The following is a 26,600-nucleotide window of genomic DNA, read 5'->3' on the forward strand; positions in this document are numbered from 1 at the left end:
GAGACCCTCTAGTGATCCGGGGTAAGTAGCGCAAGGAGGCGCCGCCCCAGGACAGGTAGTGCCCCCCATAGATCCAAGGCCCCCTTTAGCTTGGCAGGGGGAGGGTGCCACATCACCCAGGAGGACAGCATGCTGCGGGGCGCCGGGAGGGTGCTGTCGCAGGAATGATCGGCCATCGAATGGCCGGGGCGCGGAGGACGCGTGCCCATGGCAAGGACCACCAGCCCCCTTGACCTTGGACGAAGAAAACTACGACGACTACGTGGGGAATTCCGGGACTTCAGCGGCTGGAGGGATGATGACTCCCACGCGGACTGGTAATTAAGACTATGTCTTGTTTGTCTTCCCAGGCAAGCCCATTGCAAGGGGGAGGGGGAGATCAGGGACCACACGGAGATAGTGTATTTTGCAACACAGGGTCCTCGGGGGTTATCGGTAATTAAACTAAGGCGCTGTTAACAAGTTTGAGACAGGATGGACCGCTTAGAGGGGAAGGGGCCACCACACATCGCAACTTGGACGAGTCCCTACACTTCTCCAGGGGCCATGGGAAGCAGGGAAGGGTTAATAAGTGGGTCAGAAATAGCCTCAGTGGGGGATGATGAGAACCATCAGTTGGATGACAGGGCGTGGTGTACATTTGTTTTTCGGGTCCGCTGGGTGCCCACCTAAAAAGGGAGGTAAAAGAAAAAATCTGGAAGGGCGAGTTGGTGGACATTTTTTCATTGCTTACTGCTGGATAGGGGGGCCGCTGAAAAGGCAGAAAAGGAAGGAGGTAAAAAGGAGGAAGATCGGAGGAGACCATCTGGTACCTCAAACATTTTCAAACTGGTCCAGAGCCTTCCGAATCCTAGCCAGTATCATTGAGGAAAAAGAGCCGGAAAACTGCTCTCAGCTATTCTGTTATATGGACTTCATTGCGGAAACTTACGGGATTCATTGCGGAAACTTACGGGACGTATGGGGGGCAGGCGTGGTTACGGTATGACGAGCAATTTTGGCAGTGTAAGGCAGTTCGCCCATCCATTAGATGGGACCAAAAGGATATTGGCCTCTGGCTTAATATTATGGCCATGAACAGAAACGGGAATTCCTTTCACGGGTGGGCCGGGAATGCCGGCCAAGCAAGATACACCTCAGGGGGTCAGATGTCAGGAAGTGGTCAGAGCCGGGGTGGGCTGCAGAGACACAGGCTGTATTGGCAATATAATGAAGGACAATGTAAATTTGGCACAGGCTGCAAATTCAGGCACCTGTGCGCCTCTTGTAATACAGGGTCACACGGAGCCAACAGGTACCCAAGGAAGTACGGGGGTAGGATGGGAGGAGCTGGCTATTGTCAAGGGGCAAACTCCAGTCAGGTTGCACGTGATGCTCCCATACCTAAATAGATACCCTGATGGGCAAAGAGCGGAATTGTTTACCAAGGGCTTCAGAGACAGGTTTATCATCCCCTCCCCGGCGTTCCAGATGCCGTGGAAATGATAAAATCTAAGTTTGGCCTACCAGCACCCCGGGGTTGTGTAAGAGAAACTAGGAAAGGAGGTGCTGATGGGCCGAATGGCGGGACCTTTTAAATTCCCACCCGTCCCAGACTTGGTGGTTTCTCCCTTGGGCATTGTCCCAAAGAAGGAACCAAACAAGTACCGTCTGATCCATCATTTGTCCTACCCTCGCGTGGCAAGTCCGTTAATGACGGCATCGATCCGGAGCAATGTACTGTACAATACGCATCGTTTGACGAGGCGGTGAAGCGGGCAAAAGAATGTGGCAAAGGGGTGATGATGGCAAAAACTGATGTGGAATCGGCCTTCCAGTTGCTCCCGGTACATCCAGATAGTCAACATCTACTAGGGTGCTATTGGGAGGGGGAGTATTTTGTAGACCCATGGGATGCTCCTTGTCGTGCTCCCTGTTTGAGGCCTTTAGCACATATTTGGAATGAGTAGTAAAATACATAACGGGGCGGGGCTCGTTGATTCATTACCTAGATGATTTTTGGTGTAGGCCCCGAGCATTCGGAAGTGTGCGATACAATCTTAAAAAGTTTGGAGTTGATCGTGAGGGAGTTCGGGGTGCCGCTAGCTCCCGAAAAAAACGGTTGGGCCAGCGACGTGCATCTCCTTTTCAGGGATCGTGATCGATACAATTCATTGGGAGTGTCGGATACCGGAAGAGAAGGTAGAGGTCCTGAAAGCGGAGATAGGCAGGGCATTGAAGGTTAAAAAACTGAGGCTGCGGGAGGTTCAGTCGTTGCTGGAGAGCTTGAACTTCGCATGCAGGGTCATGCCCATGGGCAGAGTTTTCTCCAGGAGACTAGCAATGGCAACTGTGGGTGTGAAGTCCCCCCCATCACTATGTAAGATTATCGGCAGACAATAAGGCGGACCTGGTTGTATGGCAGACATTCCAAGAAAAGTATAACGGGTGATCATTGATGATGGAAGGAGTATGCTGTAATTCGGACATTGACCTATACAGAGATGCAGCAGGCAGCTACGGTTTCGGCGCATACTTCCAGGGACAATGGTGCGCAGTCAGGTGGCCAGAGGATTGGGTGCAGTCTGGGTTGGTAAAGAACACTGCCCTGCTGGAGATTTTTCCTATCTTAGTCGCAGCTACGCTATGGGAGAAGGGTCTAAGAAACAAAAAAGTGCGGTTCAAATGCGACAACATAGGAGTGGTAATGGCCACACACAACATCACCACCTACTCCCCACCAGTTATTAGGGTGTTGCGTCAGCTAGTGTTACAATGTTTGACGATTAATGCTCATTTTACAGCTTCACATGTCCCTGGCGAATGTAACTCAGTAGCTGATGCGCTTTCTCGTTTCCAGTGGGAGCGTTTTCCGGCCTTGGCCCCGGAAGCAGAAGAACAGGGCATACCCTGCCCTCCCGGACTTTGGAGTGTGGTATCAGGGCGGCTGAGCCGCTAATCAGGTCATCCATAGCGAGTAGCACCTGGGCAGCATATTAATGGGCATGGGGATTATGGGAAGGGTGGGAACACCTTACGGAGGTAGAGCAGATAGTAGTTCTATTGATGAGAGTGAGGCAGGCAGCGGAGGGTAAGTGGTCGACGGCCAAGCTGAATAAGTTAATGGCAGGGTTAGCGTTTGGGTTCAAATTGAGGACCAGAACAGACTTAAAGAATTTTTTGGTGGTACAGGCCTTAAACTGTTTTCGAACAGGAAAAGGCCGGAAGGATAGCAGGCAGCCAAGTGTCTTTCAGCCTATTGGAGAACCTAAGCAATCAGATAGAGGCGGTTGGTAGGTCACGCTTCGAGATAGGCCTGTTTAGATTGACTTTCTCACTGACGTTCTTCGGGGCAAAGAGAATAGGGGAATTAGTTTCACCAGGCAAAACCAAACCGGGAGGCATTTTAGCGGAGGACATCATGGTTACTAAAGGGGGGTGAGAATTGTGGATTACAAAATTGAAAACAGACCAGATGGGTTAAGGAAAGAGGGTGCTAATAGGCAAAGCAGGAGATGCTGTTAAGTGTCCCGTGAAGTGTTTTAAGGAATTCATAACCACCAGGCCACGACAATCTGGACCGTTGTATAATAAAGAAAACTTTCAAATGCAATTATTAGGGTTCTAGGTAGGAACCCGAGAGTGAACCCCCTGGGTCGTGGCTCCAGAGCCCCCAAGGGCGAGTGGACCAATTGATGACCACCCCCTATACAGGGAGTGTTAGGGGCAGGCCCAAGGGAGATGGAACCACGACAGCCGGAACCAAAAGGGACGACCCGGGGTGTATACAGGAGAGAAGATCAGAGTGCAGGAGAGCATACGAGGGAGGGTATGGACCCAAGGCAGGAGGAGACAGACTGAGGAGGCCGGGATGGATCAGGACAAGGCAGAGACCAATAGCTGAAATAGAAGGTGGACACAAGGAGACTAGGAGACACTGGACCAAGGGGTACTGGCAAAACACAAGATATGAGGGAAGAGGCATAATACACAGGAGACAGACAACTACAGAGGCAGCGGTACAGGCGAGGAACAGGCACGGTAGTAATACAGGATGGCTAGTGGAGGAACAGGAGAGGGAGGTAGGACGAGAGGACGGAGTGATAGCAGAGAGACACCGGACAGGGATGTGAGGCGGGAAACAAGGCAGAAAGCTGACCACAGCACAGAGGGAGCGCAGGGACCTGAGAGTCGGGGGTGACGCTGCGCATAGAATGCTTAGCGCCACAGAGATTGACAAACAGGCGTCTTACCTGCCAAGACGCCAAGTAGAAATACCCGGTGGGCGCCGCCATGATGGGGCGGAGCCACCGGGTTACGGGCTCCCAGGATGCCTGGTGGCCGGGGAAGAGCGTGCGCGCATGCGCGGACCTCTGACGCGCCGCAACCCTGCAAAGCCAGACGGGGAACGGCGTGAGAGCGGACTGGGAGGGCGCCAGGAGGAGGAGGTCCCCAGGTGAGAGTCCGGGGGTGTAAAAGGTACCCCCTCTCTTACCCCCTCATTCTTAAGGCGGGACAGAAACCTTCTCATGATGTGAGGAGCATTGATGTTCTCCCGGGGCTACCATGACCTCTCCTCAGGACCGAACCCTTTCCAATCAATAAGGAAAAAGGTCCTACCCCTGATGGTCTTCTTCGCCAAGATGTCCTTGACATCAAAGATGTCTTCAGCGGTGCTAGGTTGAGGAGCGTGGGACGAAGCTGGGTGAAAGCGATTAAACACCGTAGGTTTGAGGAGCGAGACGTGGAAGGTATTGGGAATCCGCAGAGAGGCAGGTAGTTTTAACTTATAGGCCACGTCATTGATGCGACTCAAAACCTCAAAAGGGACCAATATAATGCGGGCCCAACTTATAGGAGGGAATCTTAAGTCGGATGAAGCGCGAGGATAGCCAGACCCTATCGCCTGGATGATAAGGAGGGGCGTTAAGGCATTTGTCGGTGTACCTCTTCATCCAATCGTTAGCTCTCTCAAGGGCCCCTTTTGTCTCCTCCTAAATTTTAGAGAATTCTGAGGACAAGGAGTCCGCCGCTGGCACGCCCGAGGCGGGGGAAACGGGAAGAGGAATGCCCGGATGCTGCCCAAAAACCAAAAAAAAGGGAGACTTGGAAGAGGATTCGTTGGGGTGATTGTTGTAGGCGAATTTGGCCCAAGGAAGGAGCGAGACCCAATTGCTCTGGTGTGCATTAGAAAAATGCCAAAGATAGGTGGTTAACAGTTGATTGACTTGCTCCACTTGGCCATTGGATTGTGGGTGGTAGGCAGAGGAGAAATCCAGGGTTACCTTCATCAAGCCGCAGAGGGCTCTCCAGAAACGAGAGGTGAACTGAACACCTCGGTCTGACACGATATGCCGGGGAAAACCATGAAGTCGGAAAATATGGTGCAAGAAGATCTTTGCCAGCTCGGGAGCAGAAGGCAGACGGATGAAGTGGGCCATTTTGGAAAAACGATCCACCACCACCAAAATGACGGTACAGCTGGAAGATGGAGGTAGATCCGTGATAAAATCCATGGCGATATGGCTCCAAGGGACCGAAGGTACAGGCAACGGATGCAAGAGACCAGAGGGCAACTGTCTTGGGACTTTGTTTCCGGCGCAGGAGGAGCAAGAAGCGGTGAACTCTAAGACGTCCTGGCGGAGCGAGGGCCACCAATAATGGCGGGAGATGAGGGATAGAGTCTTCTTGGCTCCGGCATGCCCGGCGACTTTAGAGGAGTGTCCCCAACGCAGAACCCTTACTTTGTCATGGTCCAATACCAAGGTCTTGCTAGGTGGTGGATTAACCAGACTTTGAGGAGCTAGGGTGACGATCTTAGCTGGATCGATGATGTGGGCAGGACTCGCCTCTTCATCGGTAGGAAGAATCGACCTCGATAGAGCATCTGCTTTAGTATTCTTATTACCCGGCCGAAAGTGGAGCTCGAAGTCAAAGCGTCCAAAGAATAAGGACCATCTGGCTTGCCGAGGGTTGAGCCTTTGAGCAGACTGAACGTAGGCCAAATTCTTGTGGTCGGTAAATATGGTGAAGAGATGGACGGCTCCTTCGAGAAGGTAACGCCATTCCTCTAAAGCCAGTTTTATTGCAAGTAGTTCCTTGTCCCCGATGGAATAATTGCGTTCGGGAGGAGAAAAGGCTTTAGAGAAGAATCCACATGTGACAGCCCGACCAGTGAAGGTTCTTTGCAGAAGAACTGCTCCTGCTCCAACAAATGATGCGTCGACCTCGAGAATGAAGGGCCTATCGGCATCCGGACGATGGAGAACAGGCGCTGTAGAGAATTCCTTCTTCAGAGTTTGGAAGGCGTCCTCTGCCTCAGGGGACCAGAGGTGGGGATTTGCCCCTTTGCGTACGAGAGCAGAGATAGGCTTGGTTAAGGTGGAGAAATGAGGGATGAATTGCCTATAATAATTGGCAAAGTCGAGAAAGCGTTGAATGGCTTTGAGTACAAGGGGACGAGGCCAGTTAAGGACAGCGGACACTTTCTTGGGATCCATATTCAGACTAGACTTCGAAACGATGTAACCTAGAAAAGGCAGGGACGGTTGCTCGAAGACGCATTTCTCCAACTTGGCAAAAAGGTGGTTCTCTCTTAGACGTTGTAAAACTTGCCGTACGTCTCGCCGATGGGTAGAGAGATCCGGAGAAAAGACAAGGATGTCATCTAGATAAACCACGACAAAGGAGTAGAGGAGATGCCGAAAAATATCGTTGACGAGCTCCTGAAATGCTGGTGCATTACAGAGGCCAAAAGGCATAACAAGTTACTCATAGTGACCGTCACGAGTGTTGAACACGGTCTTCCACTCATCCCCAGCGCGAATTCGGACGAAGTTATAGGCTCCTCGAAGATCAAGTTTGGTAAATATTTGTGCTCCCCTCAGGCGATCAGTGTGTTCGGGGATGAGGGGCAATAGGTACTTGTTCTTTATTGTAATGCTGTTTAAACCTCTGTAGTTGATGCACGGACAGAACGAGCCGTCCTTCTTCTTGACAAAAAAGAAGCCTGCGCCCGCAGGAGAGGAAGACTTTCATATGAAATCCTTGGCCAAATTCTCTTGAACGTACTCCGACATGGCTTGCGTCTCTGCCGGCGAGAGCAGATAAATCCTACCCCTCGGAGGGATGGCTCCAGGGACGAGATCGATGGGGCAATCATAGGGTCGGTGCAGCGGGAGGTTCTCGGCTTCCTGTTAAAGATGTCCGAAAAAGAACTGTAAGTGATGGGCAACCCGGGGGAAATGGAAAGGGAATGGGGACCACCCACGGGACGCACTGGCAGCAGACACCTCGCCCAACAGGACTCCCCCAGCGCAAAATATTGCCCTTATGCCAGTCCAAGGTAGGCTTGTGTGCCCGTAACCAGGGAAGGCTAAGAAGAATAGAATGAGAGATGCCCGCTAAGACATAAAAGGCGATTCTCTCCTTGTGCAAGGCCCCTACCTGGAGTTCTACCTCGTGGGTGACTAGGGTAATGGCCTCTTGAATGGGTTTGCCATCCACGGAAGCGAGGATCTGTGGAGTCTCTAAAGTCTTAACAGGGAATGAAAATTTAAGGACCTCCTCGAGCCTAATAAAATTTCCTGCTGCGCCGGAATCCACATAGGCTGCCAAAGAAAAACGTTTACCACCAACGTGCAACAAGAAGGACAAAGTGAGGGGTAGAGAGGTATCACTCACACCTAGGGAGGCCTCTCTTACCAGACCTAGGTGGAGGAGTTTTCCGGACGTTCCGGGCAGGCACGGACCAAATGAGAGGCACTGCCACAGTAGAAACAGAGACCCTGAGTGCGCCTCTCCTCACGGCGTTGTCCAGATAGTCTGAGCCGGTCCACTTGCATGGGTTCTGGCATAGAAGCTGAAGCGGATGTCCCGGACCGAGGACAGGGCGGTCCACGGATGGCTGGGGAAGAACGAGGAAGCCTCCTCTAACGAGCACGTTCTTGGAATCGTAGATCGATACGCGTGGCCAGCGAAATCAGATCTTCTAAGGCAGTAGGGGTATCGCGGCCAGTCAACTCATCCTTAATTCGACCCGCGAGACCTCGCCAGAAGGCCCCTACCAACGCTTCGCTGTTCCATTCCAAATCAGAGGACAGGGTACGAAATCGGATGGCGTACTGACGCACGGTTTGGGACCCCTGGTGAAGGTTAAAGATTCCGTGGTAGAGGCCAGGCGACCCGGCTCGTCGAACACTCAACGAAATGTCTCAAAAATTAGCTGGGAGCCCACAGGATTGTCCCGCTCCCAGAGAGGGTTAACCCATGCCAAAGCGTCTCCCTCAAGGTGGGAGACAATAAAAGCCACCTTGGCCCGCTCAGTGGGCTATTGCTGAAGCAGGAGTTCAAAGTGGAGGCGGCACTGGTTCAGGAAACCCCGACACAGCTTGGGGTCCCCGTTGTAACGAGGTGGCTTAGCTAGGCAGGGCTGTGGGTGAGGAGCCAAAGCTGGGGCGGGAGATGCGGCGGCCGACTGCAGGGAGAGTAATCGGTCGTCTACAGAGGCCATATAACTGAGGATATGGGTCTGGGTATCTCTCTGCTGAACCAGCTCTTGCTGCTGTCCAGCCAATTGGGAGGCGTTCCCTGGATCGGAGGCCTGGAGCGCGGAGAGACGGGAGTCCATAGACTTCATGAAAGCCATGATACGGGTTTGTTTCTCCCGCAAGTAGACTAGCTCTTTCTGAGCCGCAGCGGCTCCAGCGTGGTCCATGGCCTGTTTGTTCTATTAGGGTTCTAGGTAGGAACCCGAGAGTGGACCCTCTGGGTTGTGGCTCCAGAGCCCCCAAGGGCGAGCGGACCAGGTGATGACCACCCCCTATACAGGGAGTGTTAGGGGCAGGCCCAAGGGAGATGGAACCACGACAGCCGGAACCAAAGGGACGACCCGGGGTGTATACAGGAGAGAAGATCAGAGTGCAGGAGAGCATACGAGGGAGGTTATGGACCCGAGGCAGGAGGAGACAGGCTGAGGGGGCCGGGATGGATCAGGATGAGGCAGAGACCAATAGCTGAAGTAGAAGGGGGACACAAGGAGATTAGGAGACACTGGACCAAGGGGTACTGGCAAAACACAAGATATGAGGAAAGAGGCACAATACACAGGAGACAGACAACTACAGAGGCAGCGGTACAGGCGAGAAACAGTCACGGTAGTAATACAGGATGGCTAGCGGAGGAACAGGAGAAGGAGGAAGGACGAGAGGACGGAGTGATAGCAGAGAGACGCTGAACAGGGATGCGAGGCGGGAAACAAGGCAGAAAGCTGACCGCAGCACACAGGGAGCGCAGGGACCTGAGAGTCGGGGGTGACGCTGCGCATAGAATGCTTAGCGCCACAGAGATTGACAAACAGGCGTCTTACCTGCCAAGACGCCAAGCAGAAATAACCGGTGGGCGCCACCATGATGGGGCGGAGCCACCGGGTCACGAGCTCCCAGGATGCCTGGCGGCCGGGGAAGAGCGAGCGCGCATGCGCGGACCCCTGACGCACCGCGACCCTGCAAAGCCAGACGGGGAATGGCGTGAGAGCGGACTGGGAGGGCGCTGGGAGGAGGAGGTCCCCAGGTGAGAGTCCACAGAGTCCGGAGGTGTAACAGCAATATACTATAAGAACAAAAAAAGCGCAATAGGGTCTTATCCGAGCTAATATTAAAAGAATAAAAGAAATTCACTCACCTATTTGTAGGAGAGATCACGCACATGAAATTCGTACTCAGCTTCTGCACGTCCAAAGGTCAACCAAGTGACCGCTGATACATCAATTCTTATGGAACTAATTTGTGGACTTCCATGCGTTGCTCGACAAAATACAGAATCCCAATTATGGTGAAAGAGTAATCATTTATTCCCAACGCGTTTCGAAGTAAGGACTACTTCTTCCTCAGGGGATGACAAACATGAACAGATAGCGTTGTCTCAAGACTATATACACCCCATATTTTAAAAAAATTTGGCGCCAATAGTCACATGTTCTTTTGCAAGAAGTCAAAGTTCACACACATGAAATAACATAATCAATAATCTTTACCTGATAAAATCACAATATCCCTTTATTATATTACAAATAAAACTAAAAAAGGAGAAAAAAAAAGAAAAAAATGTAAAAATATCAACGAAAAAAAGAACTCGCAACAAAAAAGAGCCGAAAACAAGGGGCCAATCACTTAGACCACTATACCAGAACAAGAACACATCTCAAATGGAGAAGAAGGAATGAATGAATCTGCGGAACAAGATATATACGGGAAAATTATTAAAATCTGTGTTATGTGAATTAAAAATGCCAATTCAAAAAACACGAATTATATATGTAGATTTCAATAAAATTTTTTATATATATATATATATATATATATATATATATATATATATATATATATACACACATATACAGTCATATGTAAAAGTTTGGGCACCCCTATTAATGTTAACCTTTTTTCTTTATAACAATTTTGGTTTTTGCAACAGGTATTTCAATTTCATATATCTAATAACTGATGGACTCAGTTATATTTCTGGATTCAAATGAGGTTTATTGTACTAACAGAAAATGTGCAATCTGCATTTAAACAAAATTTGACCGATGCAAAAGTATGGGCACCCTTATCATTTTCTTGATATGAACACTCCTAACTACTTTTTACTGACTTCCTGAAGCACTAAATTGGTTTTGTAACCTCATTGAGCTTTGAACTTCATAGCCAGGTGTATCAAATCATGAGAAAAGGTATTTAAAGTGGCCACTTGCAAGTAGTTCTCCTATTTGATTCTCCTATGAAGAGTGGCATAATGGGCTCCTCAAAACAACTCTCAAATGATCTGAAAACCAAGATTATTCAACATAGCTTTTCAGGGGGAAGGATACAAAAAGTTGTCTCAGAGATTTAACCTGTCAGTTTCCACTGTGAGGAATATAGTAAGGAAATGGAAGAACACAAGTACAGTTCTTGTTAAGCCCAGAAGTGGCAGGTCAAGAAAAATATCAGAAAGGCAGAGAAGAAGAATGGTGAGAACAGTCAAGGACAATCCACAGACCACCTCCAAAGACCTGCAGCATCATCTTGCTGCAGATGGTGTCACTGTGCATCGGTCAACAATACAGCGCACTTTGCACAAGGAGAAGCTGTATGGGAGAGTGATGCGAAAGAAGCCGTTTCTGCAAGCACGCCACAAACAGAGTCGCCTGAGTTATGCAAAAGCACATTTGGACAAGCCAGTTACATTTTGGAAGAAGGTCCTGTGAACTGATGAAACAAAGATTGAGTTGTTTGGTCATACAAAAAGGCGTTATGCATGCGCTGTAATGTTGACCGATGCACAGTGACACCATCTGCAGCAAGATGATGCTGCAGGTCTTTGGAGGTGGTCTGTGGATTGTCCTTGACTGTTCTCACCATTCTTCTTCTCTGCCTTTCTGATATTTTTCTTGGCCTGCCACTTCTGGGCTTAACAAGAACTGTACCTGTGTTCTTCCATTTCCTTACTATGTTCCTCACAGTGGAAACTGACAGGTTAAATCTCTGAGACAACTTTTTGTATCCTTTCCCTGAAAAGCTATGTTGAATAATCTTTGTTTTCAGATCATTTGAGAGTTGTTTTGAGGAGCCCATGATGCCACTCTTCATAGGAGAATCAAATAGGAGAACTACTTGCAAGTGGCCACTTTAAATACCTTTTCTCATGATTTGATACACCTGGCTATGAAGTTCAAAGCTCAATGAGGTTACAAAACCAATTTAGTGCTTCAGGAAGTCAGTAAAAAGTAGTTAGGAGTGTTCAAATCAAGAAAATGATAAGGGTGCCCATACTTTTGCACCGGTCAAATTTTGTTTAAATGCAGATTGCACATTTTCTGTTAGTACAATAAACCTCATTTGAATCCAGAAATATAACTGAGTCCATCAGTTATTAGACATATGAAACTGAAATACCTGTTGCAAAAACCAAAATTGTTATAAAGAAAAAAGGTTAACATTAATAGGGGTGCCCAAACTTTTACATATGACTGTATATCTCAATAACAAATATTTCAATAAAAATAAATATTTCAATAAACATGTGTGAGTCAATTAATTCCTAAAGCCCCCGTTACACATAGCGATATCGCTAGCGATATCGCTGTAACGTCACCGATTTTGTTACGTAGCAGCGATATTGCTAGCGCTATCGCTATGTCTGATACTTACCTCCGACCGGCTCCCCCGCTGCTCATCGCTGGTCGCGCGAGAACGTCCTGGACCATTTATCGTCGGGCGCTTCCTGTGGAGCGGTGGTTCCATGTATGGGGAGCGATCCTGATTTTGTTAGTAGCGCTGATTATTTTTTTGAAGGTTGGATTCTTATGCTGGATGCCACTAATTGTTTTGACATCTGGGCTATTGAAATGTTAATGGATACGCTTTCTTGATGAGATTTTATAAAGACAACGTCTGTACCCTGGACAAGACTTAGGAATTAATTGACTCACACTTGTTTATTGAAATATTTATATTTTTTATTGAAATATTTGTTTTTTATTGAGATATATATGTATATAATTTTTTATTGAAATATACATATATAATTGTTGTTTTTTGAACTGGCATTTTTAATTCACATAAAAACAGATTTTTACAATAATTTTCCCGTATATATCTTGATCCGCAGATTCATTCATTCCTTTTTCTCCATTTGAGATGTGTTCTTGTTCTGGTATAGTGGTCTAAGTGATTGGCCCCTTGTTTTCGGCTCTTTTTTGTTGCGAGTTCTTTTTTTCGTTGATATTTTTTCATTTTTTTCTTTTTTTTCTCCTTTTTAAGTTTTATTTGTAATATAATAAAGGGATATTGTGATTTTATCGGGTAAAAATTATTGATCATGTTATTTCATGTGTGTGAACTTTGACTTCTTGCAAAAGAACATGTGACTATTGGCGCCAGATTTTTTTCAATATGGAGTGCATATAGTCTTGAGACAACGCTATCTGTTCATGTTTGTCATCCCCTGAGGAAGAAGTAGTCCTTACTTCGAAACGCGTTGGGAATAAATGATTAATCTTTCACCATAATTGGTATTCTGTATTTTGTTGAGCAGCGCATGGAAGTCCACAAATTAGTTCCATAAGAATTAATAAAGAAAACTTGGCATGCAACTTCTAGAATATTTTTTGGATTTTTTAATGCAGCCAGAAAATAGACGTTTCGGCCTCACTGGCCTTCATCAGTAACAGACTGCAGTATAGTAGTTAATCGAATTCAGTGTGATAATAGAAGTGACACCATAGTCACTTTAAAAGTGCCTGGTAATGCACTAGGCGCTGGGCATGGAGCCTGAATCAAATAGTACCTGGGTGGGTGGGGGTGCCGTCCAGACATCAGCGACCCAGTATCCACCTCAGCCCAGTGGTAATAAGGAGGACTGGTCGATGTGAGTCACATCGGTACAGAGCCTACGTGCGACCCAGTGGACATGAGAGGAGCACCCACCGGGGAGAAGGAACATCTCACTAATTTCTTCTGATTCTGTTACAGGACAAGTCAAAATTGTGATCTGGATACTAGGACATTCCTATGTTTTTTTGGGAGCACGGCAGGCTGACAGAAGGACGGACGGGAGACAGTTGGGTTACGCAAAGGAAAGGGTGGTGATAAGGTGGATGGGGTATAGGGGTTTGACATGGGGGCAGGTGCTTCACGAGTTTTGTCGGGCAGTGTACCTTTATGGAGCCCCGGATATTTTAGTATTACATGTGGGGGGTAATGACTTGGGAAGTAAATCGGGAAAGGGACTGGTTATCAAAATAAAGAAGGATCTGAGGTGGTTGGGGTGGACGTGCCCAAATATGAAAGTAATGTGGTCCGATATGGTACCCAGAAGGAATTGGAGGGGGGGCTCTTTCAACTAAGAGAATTGACAAGGCCCGTATTAAAATCAACAAGGAGATATCCAAGTGGGTAGTCCGGAGCGGGGGCGTGGCGATACGCCATGTGGGGTTAGATTCTATAGAAGAAGACTACTGGTTGGCAGATGGGGAACACCTGAATGCAAGGGGGACGGATTTGTGGATCGGAGGGCTACGGGAAGAGATACGGAAGGCCACAGCAGTAATGGTTGGTGGTATCTCGAGCCCTTGAAAGGGTCAAGTTGCTCTCGGTGTGGCGTTGGTGGGCCCTCGAAGCTGGTGAATAAAATGAAAAAAATAGGAGGTTCTGGCATTACGGGGATCCCCCTTATTGGAAGGTTATGTGTTGGTGGTCTGGTGAGAAGTGGGTGATGCCCGACGAGGAAGTCGGGGTCACCCGGCGATGGTAGTCGGGTGCATAGCAAAGATAAGTGGGTACCCGACGACGGTAGTCGGATACAGATTAACGGTGGAGACAACCTCTTCCCTCGATTCATGGTGCTTCCGTGCAGGAAAAGACGCGTCTGGAAGTAAGGCTGGGAGGGATGAGGCAATGCCAATGCCGGCTCAATCACCAGACCAGGACAGTGATAGCTTCGAGGGGGGACAACCAAGTGTCTTAATTATTAATAAAAGTTGGCTGCTGTGGCCATTATTATCCATACTTGAACGTGTTGTGTATTCCTTGTTTAGAATAGTAAGGGGGGAAAGGCAGGGGGGAAAGGCGGGGGGGTTGTGAGTGGGGTGACGGTCACGGGAACTCGACCTTTCCAGAGTCATGTACTTATGTATACAATAGAGGTGTGGGCGTGTACCAATGCTGTAAACGTGCTTATGTATACAATAGAGGTGTGCGCGTACCAGTTCTGTAAATGTGCTTATTTATGCAATACAGGTGTGTGCGCAATTGTGATGTGCGAGTGTCTGCATGTGTGCAGCGGAGCCGTGCGTGCATAAGTGCTGTCCGCACAATAGAGCTGTGTGTGTGCACAGCTGAAGTGCATGCACAAATGTGTGTGTGAATTATAGAGGTTTGTTTGTATATAAACAAACAGTGGGGAAAATACGCATTTCATACACTGCAGATTTTGCAGGTTTTCCCCCTTACAAAAAATAAAGAGGTCTGTAATTATTATTGTAGGTACACCTCAACTGTGTGAGACAGAATCTAAAAATTAAAAAAAAACAAAAAAAAAAAAAACAACCAGAAAAGTCACATTGTATGATCTTTACATAATTAATTTGCATTTTATTGCATGAAATAAGTATTTGATCATCTACCAACCAGCAAGAATTCTGGCTCTCACAGACCTGTTAGTTTTTCTTTAAGAAGCCCTCCTACTCTGCGCTCATTACCTATATTAATTGCACCTGTTTGAACTCATTACCTGTATAAAAGACACCTTTCCACACATTCAAATCACACTCCAATCTCTCCACCATGGCCAACACCAAAGAGCTTTCTAAGGACACCAAGGACAAAATTATAGACCTGCATATGGCTGGGATGGACTATAGGACAATAGGCAAGCAGCTTCGTGAGAAGGCAACAACTGTTGGCACAATTATTAGAAAATGGAAGAAACACTGTCAGGCTATGTGCACACGTGCGAAATTGCCACGGAAATTTCTGCGGCAATTCCGCAACTCCTTGCCTCGGGAAATACACATGCAGAATTCCCGCAAAAAACTAGCATTTTGCAAGCGTAATTAGCTTGCAGAATGCTAGCGTTTTCCAAGCGATCTGTAGCATCGCTTGGAAAACTGAATGACAGGTTGGTCACACTTGTCATACATAGTGTTTGACAAGTGTGACCAACTTTTTACTATTGAGGCTGCCTATGTGGCATCAATAGTAAATAGATATAATGTTAAAAATATTTAAAAAAATAAAATATCGTGATATTCTCACCTCCCGGCGGCACCAGCAGCCTTCCCGATCCTCGTGATGCCACCGGCAAGTCTCGTTCCCAGCGATGCCTTGTGTCCCAGATGACGTAGCATCACACGAGACCGCTACGTCATCACAGGTCATTGTTGCAAGGCATCACTGGGAACAGGACTTGCCGGGAGCATTGCTGAGGCCTGGGAAGGCTGCGGGGGCCGCCAGAAGGTGAGAATACCACGATTTTTTTTTTTTTTTTTTTTTTTTTAACAGGGATATGATACCCAGGGCCTGGAAGAGAGTCTCCTCTCCTCCAGACCCTGGGTACCATCTGCACATTTTCTGCTTAATTTGCACATGGTGGGCACAGCCACATGCGGAAAGTAAGCGGATCGATTCCGCACAAAGAATGAGCATGCTGCGTATTTTTTCGTGATGCGATTCAATGCGAAAAAATACACAGCATTAGCCCAGCATGTGCAGAATGCCATTGAATACAATGGGTTGCTTTTTGTATGCGTTTTCGCGGCGAAAAAGATCTCATGTCATGGGATAAGAATGATTCTGAGAAAGGTCAGGAATCAGCCCAGAACTACAAGGGAGAACCTGATCAATGACCTGAAGAGTGCTAGGACCACAGTCTCAAATATTACCATTAGTAACATACTATGCCTTCATGGATTAAAATCCTGTAGGGTTCACAAGTTCCCCCTGCTCACGCTAGCACATGTCCAGGCCTATTTGAAGCTCACCAATGACCATCTTGATGATCCAGAGGAGGCATGGGAGAGGGTCATGTGGTCAGATGAAACAAAAACAGAACTTTGGTATCAACTCCACTTCCTATGTTCGGAGGAAGAAGGAGGACAACCCCAAAAACACTTTCCCAACCGTGAAGCATGGTAAGGAAACCCTACTTTGGGGGTGCTTTTCAGCAAAGAGGACAGGACGACTGCACCATATTAAGGGGAGAATGGAGGAGGTCATATGTCGCAAGATTTTGGCCAACAATCTCATTCCCTCAGTAAGAACATTGAAGATGAGTCATGGCTGGGTCTTCCAGCTTGACAACGGTCTGAAACACACAGACAGCGCAACTAAGTAGTGGCTCGGTAAGAAGCATTTCAAGGTCCTGGAGTGGCCTAGCCAGTCTCCAGACCTGAACCCAATAGAAAATCGTTGGAGGGAGCTGAAACTCAATGTTGCCCAGTGACAGCCCCGAAACCTGAAAGACCTGGAGAAGATCTATATGGAGGAGTGGGCCAAAATCCCTGCTGCAATGTGTGCAAACTTGGTCAAGAACTACAGGAAACGACTGATCTCTGTAACTGAAAAGAAAGGTTTCTGTACCAAATATTAATTGCTGTTTTTCTTTTGTATCAAACGCTTATTTCACGCAATAACATGCAAATTAATTATGTAAAAATCATACAATCTGATTTTTTGGATTTTTTATAAGATTCTGTCTCTCACAGTTGAAGTGAACCTACCATAAAAATTACAGATCTCTCCAATCTTTGTAGGTGGGAAAACTTGCAAAATCAACAGTATCAAATACTCATTTTCTCCACTGTATATAGATGCTGCGGAGCTGTGAGTATAATGCACATGCTGCATAGATACAGTCACAAGAGCCAACTTGTAATCACAACCTTCCAATTCTAACAAAACTTTTCACTTATTTATACCATAGGGGAAGTTCTAACTGATTGAAGATAAGTTTATGATATACACATATATACATCTGTATCTATCCATCTACAGTTGTGGCCAAAAGTATTAACACCCCTGCAATTCTGTCAGATAATACTCAGTTTCTTCCTGAAAATGATTGCAAACACAAATTCTTTGGTATTATTATCTTCATTTAGTGAATGTTTTTCCCAGCAATATGCGCTCCTGAAGGATGATGATGGAACTTGAAATATCAAGTTCCATCATCATCCTTCAGGAGCGCATATTGCTGGGAAAAACATTCACCAAGTGTTATAACCTATGAAAGCTTTGTCCAGTGCTCTCACTAGTTCCCAGATCTTTGCAGCAAACTGAATGGAAAGAGGAATGGAGTGATCCAGGGATTGGATCTACATGCAGTATCTCAAGACACCAAATAGGTGAGTGTATTCACACTGAGCATATACCTTTGACAATTAACTACTACACTTAGAAGCTTCCGCTTCCCATTTTTCTCCCTATAATCCCCTCTTGTTTCATTATCTTCATTTAATTTGTCTTAAATGAAAAAACACAAAAAGAATGGTCCTCAAGCCAAATTGGATATAATTCCACACCAAACATAAAAAAGAGGGTGGACAAAAGTATTGGCACTGTTCGAAAAATCATGTGATGCTTCTCTAATTTGTGTAATTAACAGCACCTGTAACTTACCTGTGGCACCTAACAGGTGTTGGCAATAACTAAATCACACTTGCAGCCAGTTGACATGGATTAAAGTTGACTCAACGTCTGTCCTGTGTCCTTGTGTGTACCACATTGAGCATGGAGAAAAGAAAGAAGACCAAAGAACTGTCTGAGGACTTGAGAAACCAAATTGTGAGGAAGCATGAGCAATCTCAAGGCTACAAGTCCATCTCCAAAGACCTGAATGTTCCTGTGTCTACCGTGCGCAGTGTCATCAAGAAGTTTAAAGCCCATGGCACTGTGGCTAACCTTCCTAGATGTGGACAGAAAAGAAAAATTGACAAGAGATTTCAACACCAGATTGTGCGGATGTTGGATAAAGAACCTCGACTAACAACCAAACAAGTTCAAGCTGCTCTGCAGTCCGAGGGTCAACAGTGTCAACCCGTACTATCCGTCGGCGTCTGAAAGAAAAGGGACTGTATGGTAGGAGACCCAGGAAGACCCCACTTCTTACCCCGAGACATAAAAAAGCCAGGCTGGAGTTTGCCAAAACTTACCTGAAAAAGCCTAAAACGTTTTGGAAGAATGTTCTCTGGTCAGATGAGACAAAAGTAGAGCTTTTTGGGCAAAGACATCAACACAGAGTTTACAGGAGAAAAAAAGAGGCATTCAAAGAAAAGAACACCATCCCTACAGTCAAACACGGCAGAGGTTCCCTAATGTTTAGGGTTGCTTTGCTGCCTCTGGCACTGGACTGCTTGACCGTGTGCATGGCATTATGAAGTCTGAAGACTACCAACAAATTTTGCAGCATAATGTAGGGCCCACTGTGAGAAAGCTGGGTCTCCCTCAAAGGTCATGGGTCTTCCAGCAGGACAATGACCCAAAACACACTTCAAAAAGCACTAGAAAATGGTTTGAGAGAAAGCACTGGAGACTTCTAAGGTGGCCAGCAATGAGTCCAGACCTGAATCCCATAGAACACCTGTGGAGAGATCTAAAAATGGCAGTTTGGAGAAGGCACCCTTCAAATATCAGGAACCTGGAGCAGTTTGCCAAAGAAGAATGGTCTAAAATTCCAGCAGAGCATTATAAGAAACTCATTGATGGTTACCGGAAGCGGTTGGTCGCAGTTATTTTGGCTAGAGGTTGTGCAACCAAGTATTAGGCTGATGGTGCCAATACTTTTGTCTGGCCCATTTTTGGAGTTTTGTGTGAAATGATCAATGTTTTGCTTTTTGCTTCCTTCTCTTTTGTGTTTTTTCATTTAAGGCAAATTAAATGAAGATAATAATACCAAAGAATTTGTGTTTGCAATCATTTTCAGGAAGAAACTGAGCATTATCTGACAGAATTGCAGGGGTGTCAATACTTTTGGCCACAACTGTATAAAAGTTTTAAGAAGGTGTGGAAAATGCTGCAAAGTATGAATGTTCTTTAAAGACAGAAATGTTAGTAATTTTTATTTATTGACAGAATGAACAAAAAGAGAAATTTGAGTCAAATCAATACTTGGTGTGATCACCCCTTGCCTTCAAAACAGCAAAGTATCAACTTTTCTAGGTAAGGGTGTAATCCTAGACTGATGAGATCAGGCCTCTGTGGGGGCAGTGTCATCACTTCCAGTACTCTTTGTTCTTCATTATGCTGAAGATGGTTCTTAATGACAATGACTGGGTGTTTGGTGTTAGTGTCCGGCTGGTGAACAAGTTTGGAGCAAATGAGATGCCTCAATGATGGTATTTCACGATGGATAAGCATCTGCCTGTATTTATCTTCATTCAGGACACCAAGAAATAGGCAATGTTGAGGACCATTCATACAGTAGTTGATCAAGGAAACTTCATGCAGCAGATAAAAGACTGGGTCTGTCATCAGTTCAAAACTGGCAGCAACCAGTGCGACCCAGCCCAAACTATCTAGTGATCGGACAATTCTGGTCAGAAGTGGTCATCATGTGGGATATGTGGCCAAGTGACTCAACTATACATGAAAACATAGTAACTGGGGTGCAGAAAAATGGCACTAGGTGCTCTAGACTGAGTCGTCAAAATGTGAAATATCTGGCTGTAAGAGAAGGCAGCTTGTTTGTCAGAGGGCTGGAGAGGGGTACAATAATGAGTGTCTACAGGAAATTGTGAATCATGCTGGCTGCTAGTTTGGGGCTGCAAACAGAGTTGGGGTTTTTGTCAGGATTAATGTGTGACCGCAATGCTGAAAAATATATTAGCAGGTACTAATCCAAGCAATACCACTGGGGAGAAGAGTGATTTGTTATAATTTACATTGCAGCAGGACAACGACCCCAAATATACAGCCAATCTCATTAAGAATTCTCTTCTGTGAAAAAGAACAAAAGAATCCTGGAAGTGGTGATATGGTCGCACAGAGCCCTTGTCTGAACAACATTCAGTTTGAGGACGAGTATGTCTGGGATTAAATGAGGATTCAGAAGGATATGGACAAGCTTACATCTACAGAAATCTGTGGTGGGTTCTCCAAGATGTGTAGAACAACCTCCCTGCTGAGTTTCTTCAAAAAGTGTGTGTAAGTACCTAGGAGAATTGATGCTTTGATGCTATTTTGAAGGCAAAGAGTAGTTACACCAAATTATTGATCTGATTTAGACCTCTCACGTGTTCATTCATGTTGTATTTTTTTAATTGATAATACACTTCTATTCTTTAGAATATTTAGAATGGAGAGTCCTCAGTGGTTGATACCTTTTAATGGATAACTGAAAAGATGGTAACAAATTGCAAGCTTTCGAGACTACTCAGGTCTCTTCATCAGGCTAGACTAATACAAAATCTGAAGTCACATTTATGCACAATACAACACAGAAATAATGCAATAGATAAGACAAGTAATGTGAAGTAGAACGGTCATTATGGGAGAGGGCTAAACATAAATACTGGAGCAGTTCATAGATAAGGAGCCTGAAAGTTTTATTGTCCTCTGATTGGGGTTTAGTTTTGTGTTGTGATGACCCCAGAAGGTCTGAAGTGCAAATTCCTTAATTGATGTAAGACGACATAAATCCATGAGTCACATTCATTCCTGCACTGAATGTGTCAAAAGTTTTCATAAATTTGTACTCCGAGATTCTTCTCTCTGAAACTTGACGTTACCTTTTAATACAAGTAATTTAATGTCCATCATGCTATGACCAGGGATACAAAAATGATTTGCCATGGATAGATCCATTCTTTTTTCTCTTATTGTGTGACGATGAGAATTCATCCTTGTTTTCAGTTTTTGCCCTGTCTCCCCACATACAGACCCCCAGTTGGACATTTAGTATAAGTACACCACATTAGATGTGATGAAGCTGAAAGTCCCTGGGATCTTGTAGTCCTGATGTGAGTTGGGGATCTTTATCTTGTCCGCAGTCATTATAAATGGACAGGTTTTACATTTTTTCTGGTTGCAAGGAAAGGTTCCTGCAGCTGTTGGAGAGGACAGCGAGCTTCTGACAATGATGCTTCTTAAATTTGGGGGCTGCCTAAAACACAGCAGTGGGGGGTCTGGAAATATGGATTGTAATCAGGCATCTTTTTGTAGTAAAGGTTGTAATTTCCATGCAGCTTCCTTTAGCACCTCCAGATTTGAATTGCAGGTGACCACTAGAGGCACCCGGTTATTTTCATATTTAGCTTTGTAATGTAGCAGGTGATTCCTTGATATTCTGGTGGCTCTTGTAATTTGGTTTTCAATTGTTCTTGGATGGTAGCCCTGATTCAAAAAGGTCTTTCTGAGGCGACCAAGGTGTTTGTCTCTATCCATGGGGTTGATAGTACTGATCTCCAGCTGATTGTGATACAGGCATGCAACACTGCTTACATGCAGGCTATGCAGCAGAGTCAGTACGTGCAGCAGCCAGTGGTGGCATTTCCAACTGTCCCACCACTGACTCGCTCCACCTCACTACCGACTTCTGCTGCATACCACTGCACGGCCACTTGCATTCAAAGCCATGCCGCATGCCACTGCACCACCACAAGGCTGAGTGGAGCTGGACACTCCCCCGCCACCACCAGGCCAAGCGCTACTCGTACTTGGACCTCCACCACCGCCACCACTCCTGCCTGGACCACCACTGCCACTGAGCAGCAGCAGCTGGGGGACCCACATTCATTATTTGCCACCACAGACCCTGGCAGGACCTCCACCACCACTACCAGCATGCCGCAGCAGCTACAGGATCCTGCCAGGAGGTCCCCCAGCTCCAGGAGGTCCACAAGCACCAGGCGCTCCAGGCAGGACACAACAGCGATGGGCCACAAAAGACATAAAAGTGCCCACAAAAAGAGAAAATCTCACACTCCCTCCCCCCTCACCTCACACTGTGTCTGACCCACCCCATACCTCCAGTTCCGTCCCTGAGCTCCCTTCCCCTACTACTTTCGTCGCCCCTTCCCCTAGAACCCCTTCCTCGTCCCTCCACACCCCCAAATTTCCGCCATCTTCCCCCAAACGTTGCTCCCAGTAATTTTTTTTGGGGGGGGTTTTCAATAAATGTCATTTGGTTTTCCCCTAATACTGTTTGGTTTAATGTGTCTTTCCCGCCTAGCACACACTGCGCCGTACACTTTGTTTTTGCCACCACATACCTCCAGGACTGACACAAGAAACATGTGTAAGTACTGGAGCTATGTGTTGTCAAAAACACAGATATATGACTTGTATTTTCACCACCAGTCTCTTCAGTCTACAAATATTGGTCAGACTGAATATAGGATGGTGGTTAGTGCAAGGTATATCTATTCTCACTTTGCCAGGTATCATAAAGAGTGAATTGATGATGGTGTCATATCTACAATACCCTGGCCTGGTATCATAATTATTTAGCACACCTGGCCTGGTGAGTATAACCTATGAGTTGTCATCTGCAGCGTCGCTTCAATCTGCATTATCTATTGCTCGCACACTGGAGAGATGCTGAAGGTTAACTCATATGTGTATTCACCTGCCCAGGTGTCATAAAAGTGTAAAGTCATGATGTGGTTTTTGGGCATGCTCACTTCAGCATGACACCAGGCCAGGGGATTGTAGAAGTTGTATAAACCTTTATCATCTCTCCAGTCTGCGTGCATACTGAAGCGACAGTGGAGATACTACAGCTAATCTTTATACTCACATGGTCAGGTGTCATAGTGACGGATGCTAGTGCATCCCAAAATCACTATTTGTAACATCAGGCCAGGTGATATAAATATTAGTTGTATTATTGTATTATCTTCACCGTCGCTGCAATCTGCCTTATTGAACACAGACTGGAGAGATGATGAAGGTCATACAACTTTTCTATCTAGAATCACCTGGTCAGGACTCCTAGTAAAGTCAGGATGCACAAAACACAGCATCCAGAATTCACTGGACACCTGGGCAGGTGATTATTGTATTGGAGTGTATAAAGACAGAGTGCACTCGGTACAGGTATCAAAACAGGTTTTTTATTAACATACACACAAGAAAACAATTTTACACCATTTCATCTTGCCATACCACATGTCCTACATCAGAGATAAAGTATGCCGTAAATTGGTCCCTCATTTGGCCAACTTCAACTGATGACCTGAGAGGGTGCTGAGTGAAATCAGGCAATGGGTTGGCAGCTGGTTCATCTAGTTCAAAGTCAGGGCTGTGAGACTGGAGACCTCCGGAAGTTGAACCCTCAGGACCGTGACGACGAACCTCCCTAGGGCGAGCTGGCCAGGTGTACCACCCCCTATACAGGGAGCGTTAGGGGCAGACCCAGGGGACACTATCGCCGCGGAAGCCGATACCTGGGGACAGCCGGGAGGGAATGCAGGCAAGAGACGGGAGGAACGCAGGGGAGTGTGGACCCGATATCAAACGTGAACCACAAATGATAGGCAGAGAGAATAGGGTAAGGCTGCCTGATATAGGGCACGCTGCTGAACTTCCGGGTAGGGGGTGCAGCAGTGCCATGGGGCCAGGGGATAGGGCGCCTGGTCTAGGGGGCGTACCTGGCTGTGCGTCTGCGTGAGGGAGCAGCGGCCGGCCGCAGGACAGGTGATGGACAGGTGCCAGCAGTGGGGGCGGGCCGAGAGGACCGGAAGCGCCGAAGAGCCCCGGGCGGTGTGGAGGCACGGGAGCCGATGGAGCCGCAAGAAGAGGAGTCGTGGCAGAGGCAGATGGAGCGCTGGTGACAGAAGACCAGGCAGAGGGAGTCGAGGCAGCGGCGGTCAGGGCGGCAGCCGCAGATGCCGCCGAGCGAACATGAGCCGGGGAAGTGAGCGTGACAGGAGCCGGGGAGGTGAGCGTGACAGTGGCGCTCTTTAGCCATAACAAAATTGTGAAGAATCACTCACGCTTTCACCACCTCATCCACTGTTCCCAGTTTAAGATTAATGGGTGTGCTGAGAATGCGCCATCTGGACACCAGAATCCCAAAAGGTACACTCTACAGTTCTTAGTGCCCTTGTGAGTCTGTAATTGAATATTTTTCTTGTGTGGTCTAAGCACCGGCTGGAGTAGGGTTTCAGAAGGTTTTGGCACATTTGAAAGGCCTCATCCCCAACCATAACAAATTACAGTTGCGGACCTTCAGTGTGGGGAAGAGGCCATGGCGGTGGGAAATAAAATGGTTGCCATACAACCTACGGCCCATGTCCGGGTTTTTAAAAGCCTGGGAGTTATTGCCCCGGCCAAATGCCCCAATGTCCACCGCAACAAACCGACAGTCTGCATCCGCAATGGCCATGAGTACTGTAGAAAAGTACTTTTTATAGTTATAGTACTCTGATCCACTTCTTGCGGGTTTGGTTATCCTGATGTGTTTCCCATCCACCGCTTCCAAACAGTGAAATTGCAGACTGTCAAGAATTGTTCAGCTATTTCAATCCACTTTTCCACGGTGGGCAGGGGCATAAATTCTGGACAGAGAACATCCCCCAAAGCCCGGCAGGTGTCCGCAACTATTCTAGACAAGGTGGAGATTCCAAGCCGGTACTGGAAGTGGAGTGATGATAGGGTCTCTCCAGTACCAGGAATCTGCCAAACAGAGAAAGAAAAAAAAAATAATATTTATGTCTAGGGTTTTGCAAAACTCTGAAATGAGAAAGTATTAGTACATGGCATAACAATAATTCTGCAGGCTTTTGTCTACTACATGGCAGAAAAATAATTCTGCAGGCTTTGGATTAGTACATGGCAGAACAAAAACAATTATGCAGGCATTGGTTTTTAAATATTACGTACCGTAATGTGACCAGGAGCCGTTCCTCAGGAGGAGTCGCACGACGGTGCTGTGTGTCCTGTCTCCGGATGGCTCCTTGAACACGACCAAGCAAATCCATGAAGATTTCTTGGGATATCCTGGTATAGTCAATAAATTTTGCCGGGTTTGCCTGGATCTCACTATAGAGAGTATGGTACGCTCCACGGCTACCCCGGACTTCAAAAATCGGATGTCTCCAAAAACTCCGCCACTGCCGTCGTCGCTGTCTCTCACTCTCCCTTTCTTGCTGGCAAGCAAATGCAAAAGCATGAGACAGCGCGATGTCCAGATCCAAGTTGAAGCGAATATTCTTCCAACACAGATCCATGGTGACAAAGGAAACAGCAGCAAAATCTGAAGAATTCCGCTATAAAAGGGTCTATATAAAGAATTCCCATGACACACGCCCACTGGTGTCCCATTGGTGGAGTCTGTTTCAAGGCTTTTTCAAGGATTTTCCTCCTGTGAAATGTGACACCTAGAGAACGCATGCGCATAAAAAATGCAAATGCATGCAAAAACGCATGAAAATGCATGAAAACACTGCGTTTTTTTGTCGTCATGCGTACGCTGATGCGTATAAAAACGCTGCGCTTGCATGCGTTTTTGAATGCGTTTCTACTTGTGCACGATGCGCAGTGCACAAAGACGCAAATGTGAAACTAGCCTAATTCGGATTAACCTGCAATTTCTACAGAGCGGCAGCTAAATAACAAAGAACTTTCTTTAAACACATCCAGAAATTACACTAGAAGCAGCAGCCTTGGTAAGTCTCTCTGTCTATCTCTGTAAAAATCACTCGCTCCTGTTTCCCCTCATAACACATCCTTCACCTGCAGGTTAATATCCCCAGGAAGGTGCCTAGCCCTTTCCACCATTACCCACCAGAACACGGACTGTTCCCATGAACGGAGAGTGAGAGGACACTTACAGACAAGGCATGATGCAGGGAGAAGGCATATCATACCATAGAGATGGCAAATGAGAAGAAACCATGATGCACTGGGGATAAAAAAGTGCTGTGATCAGACATATGTGAGTAGAGAAACAGGAAAAGAGAGCGCAATAGGGTCTTAATGATAAAAAAATGAGGTGTGAAGGAAGGGAATCCACTCACCTAGTATGGTTGCTACAAAGCAACATATATCTCACATATATAATTAGCACATGGCTGCTGCAAGGACACTGGCCTTGAAAGGACCAAATTGGATGAAGACAATGTGACGGGGGTGTCACTCATT

The 26,600-nt window shown here is 46.7% G+C and overlaps 1 protein-coding gene across 3 annotated transcripts in view; it reads right to left on the reverse strand.

Moving 5' to 3' along the window:
- PIKFYVE (phosphoinositide kinase, FYVE-type zinc finger containing) overlaps nucleotides 1-26,600 on the reverse strand; it is a 603,254-nt gene that overhangs the window by 167,762 nt on the left and 408,892 nt on the right. Inside the window, exon 35 of one of the 3 annotated variants that reach the window (XM_073558215.1) lies at nucleotides 23,554-25,133. The exons of the other annotated variants lie outside the window; for them this stretch is intronic. Coding sequence (XP_073414316.1) covers nucleotides 25,063-25,133 — 71 coding nt within the window. The 3' untranslated portion in view covers nucleotides 23,554-25,062. Of the gene's footprint in view, nucleotides 1-23,553; nucleotides 25,134-26,600 lie in introns of those variants that run through there. 3 annotated transcript variants of the gene reach the window in all.

Source organism: Dendrobates tinctorius, unplaced genomic scaffold, assembly GCF_039654945.1.
Source record: "Dendrobates tinctorius isolate UK_male_01 unplaced genomic scaffold, ASM3965494v1 ptg000254l, whole genome shotgun sequence".
Lineage (NCBI taxonomy): Eukaryota > Metazoa > Chordata > Amphibia > Anura > Dendrobatidae > Dendrobates > Dendrobates tinctorius.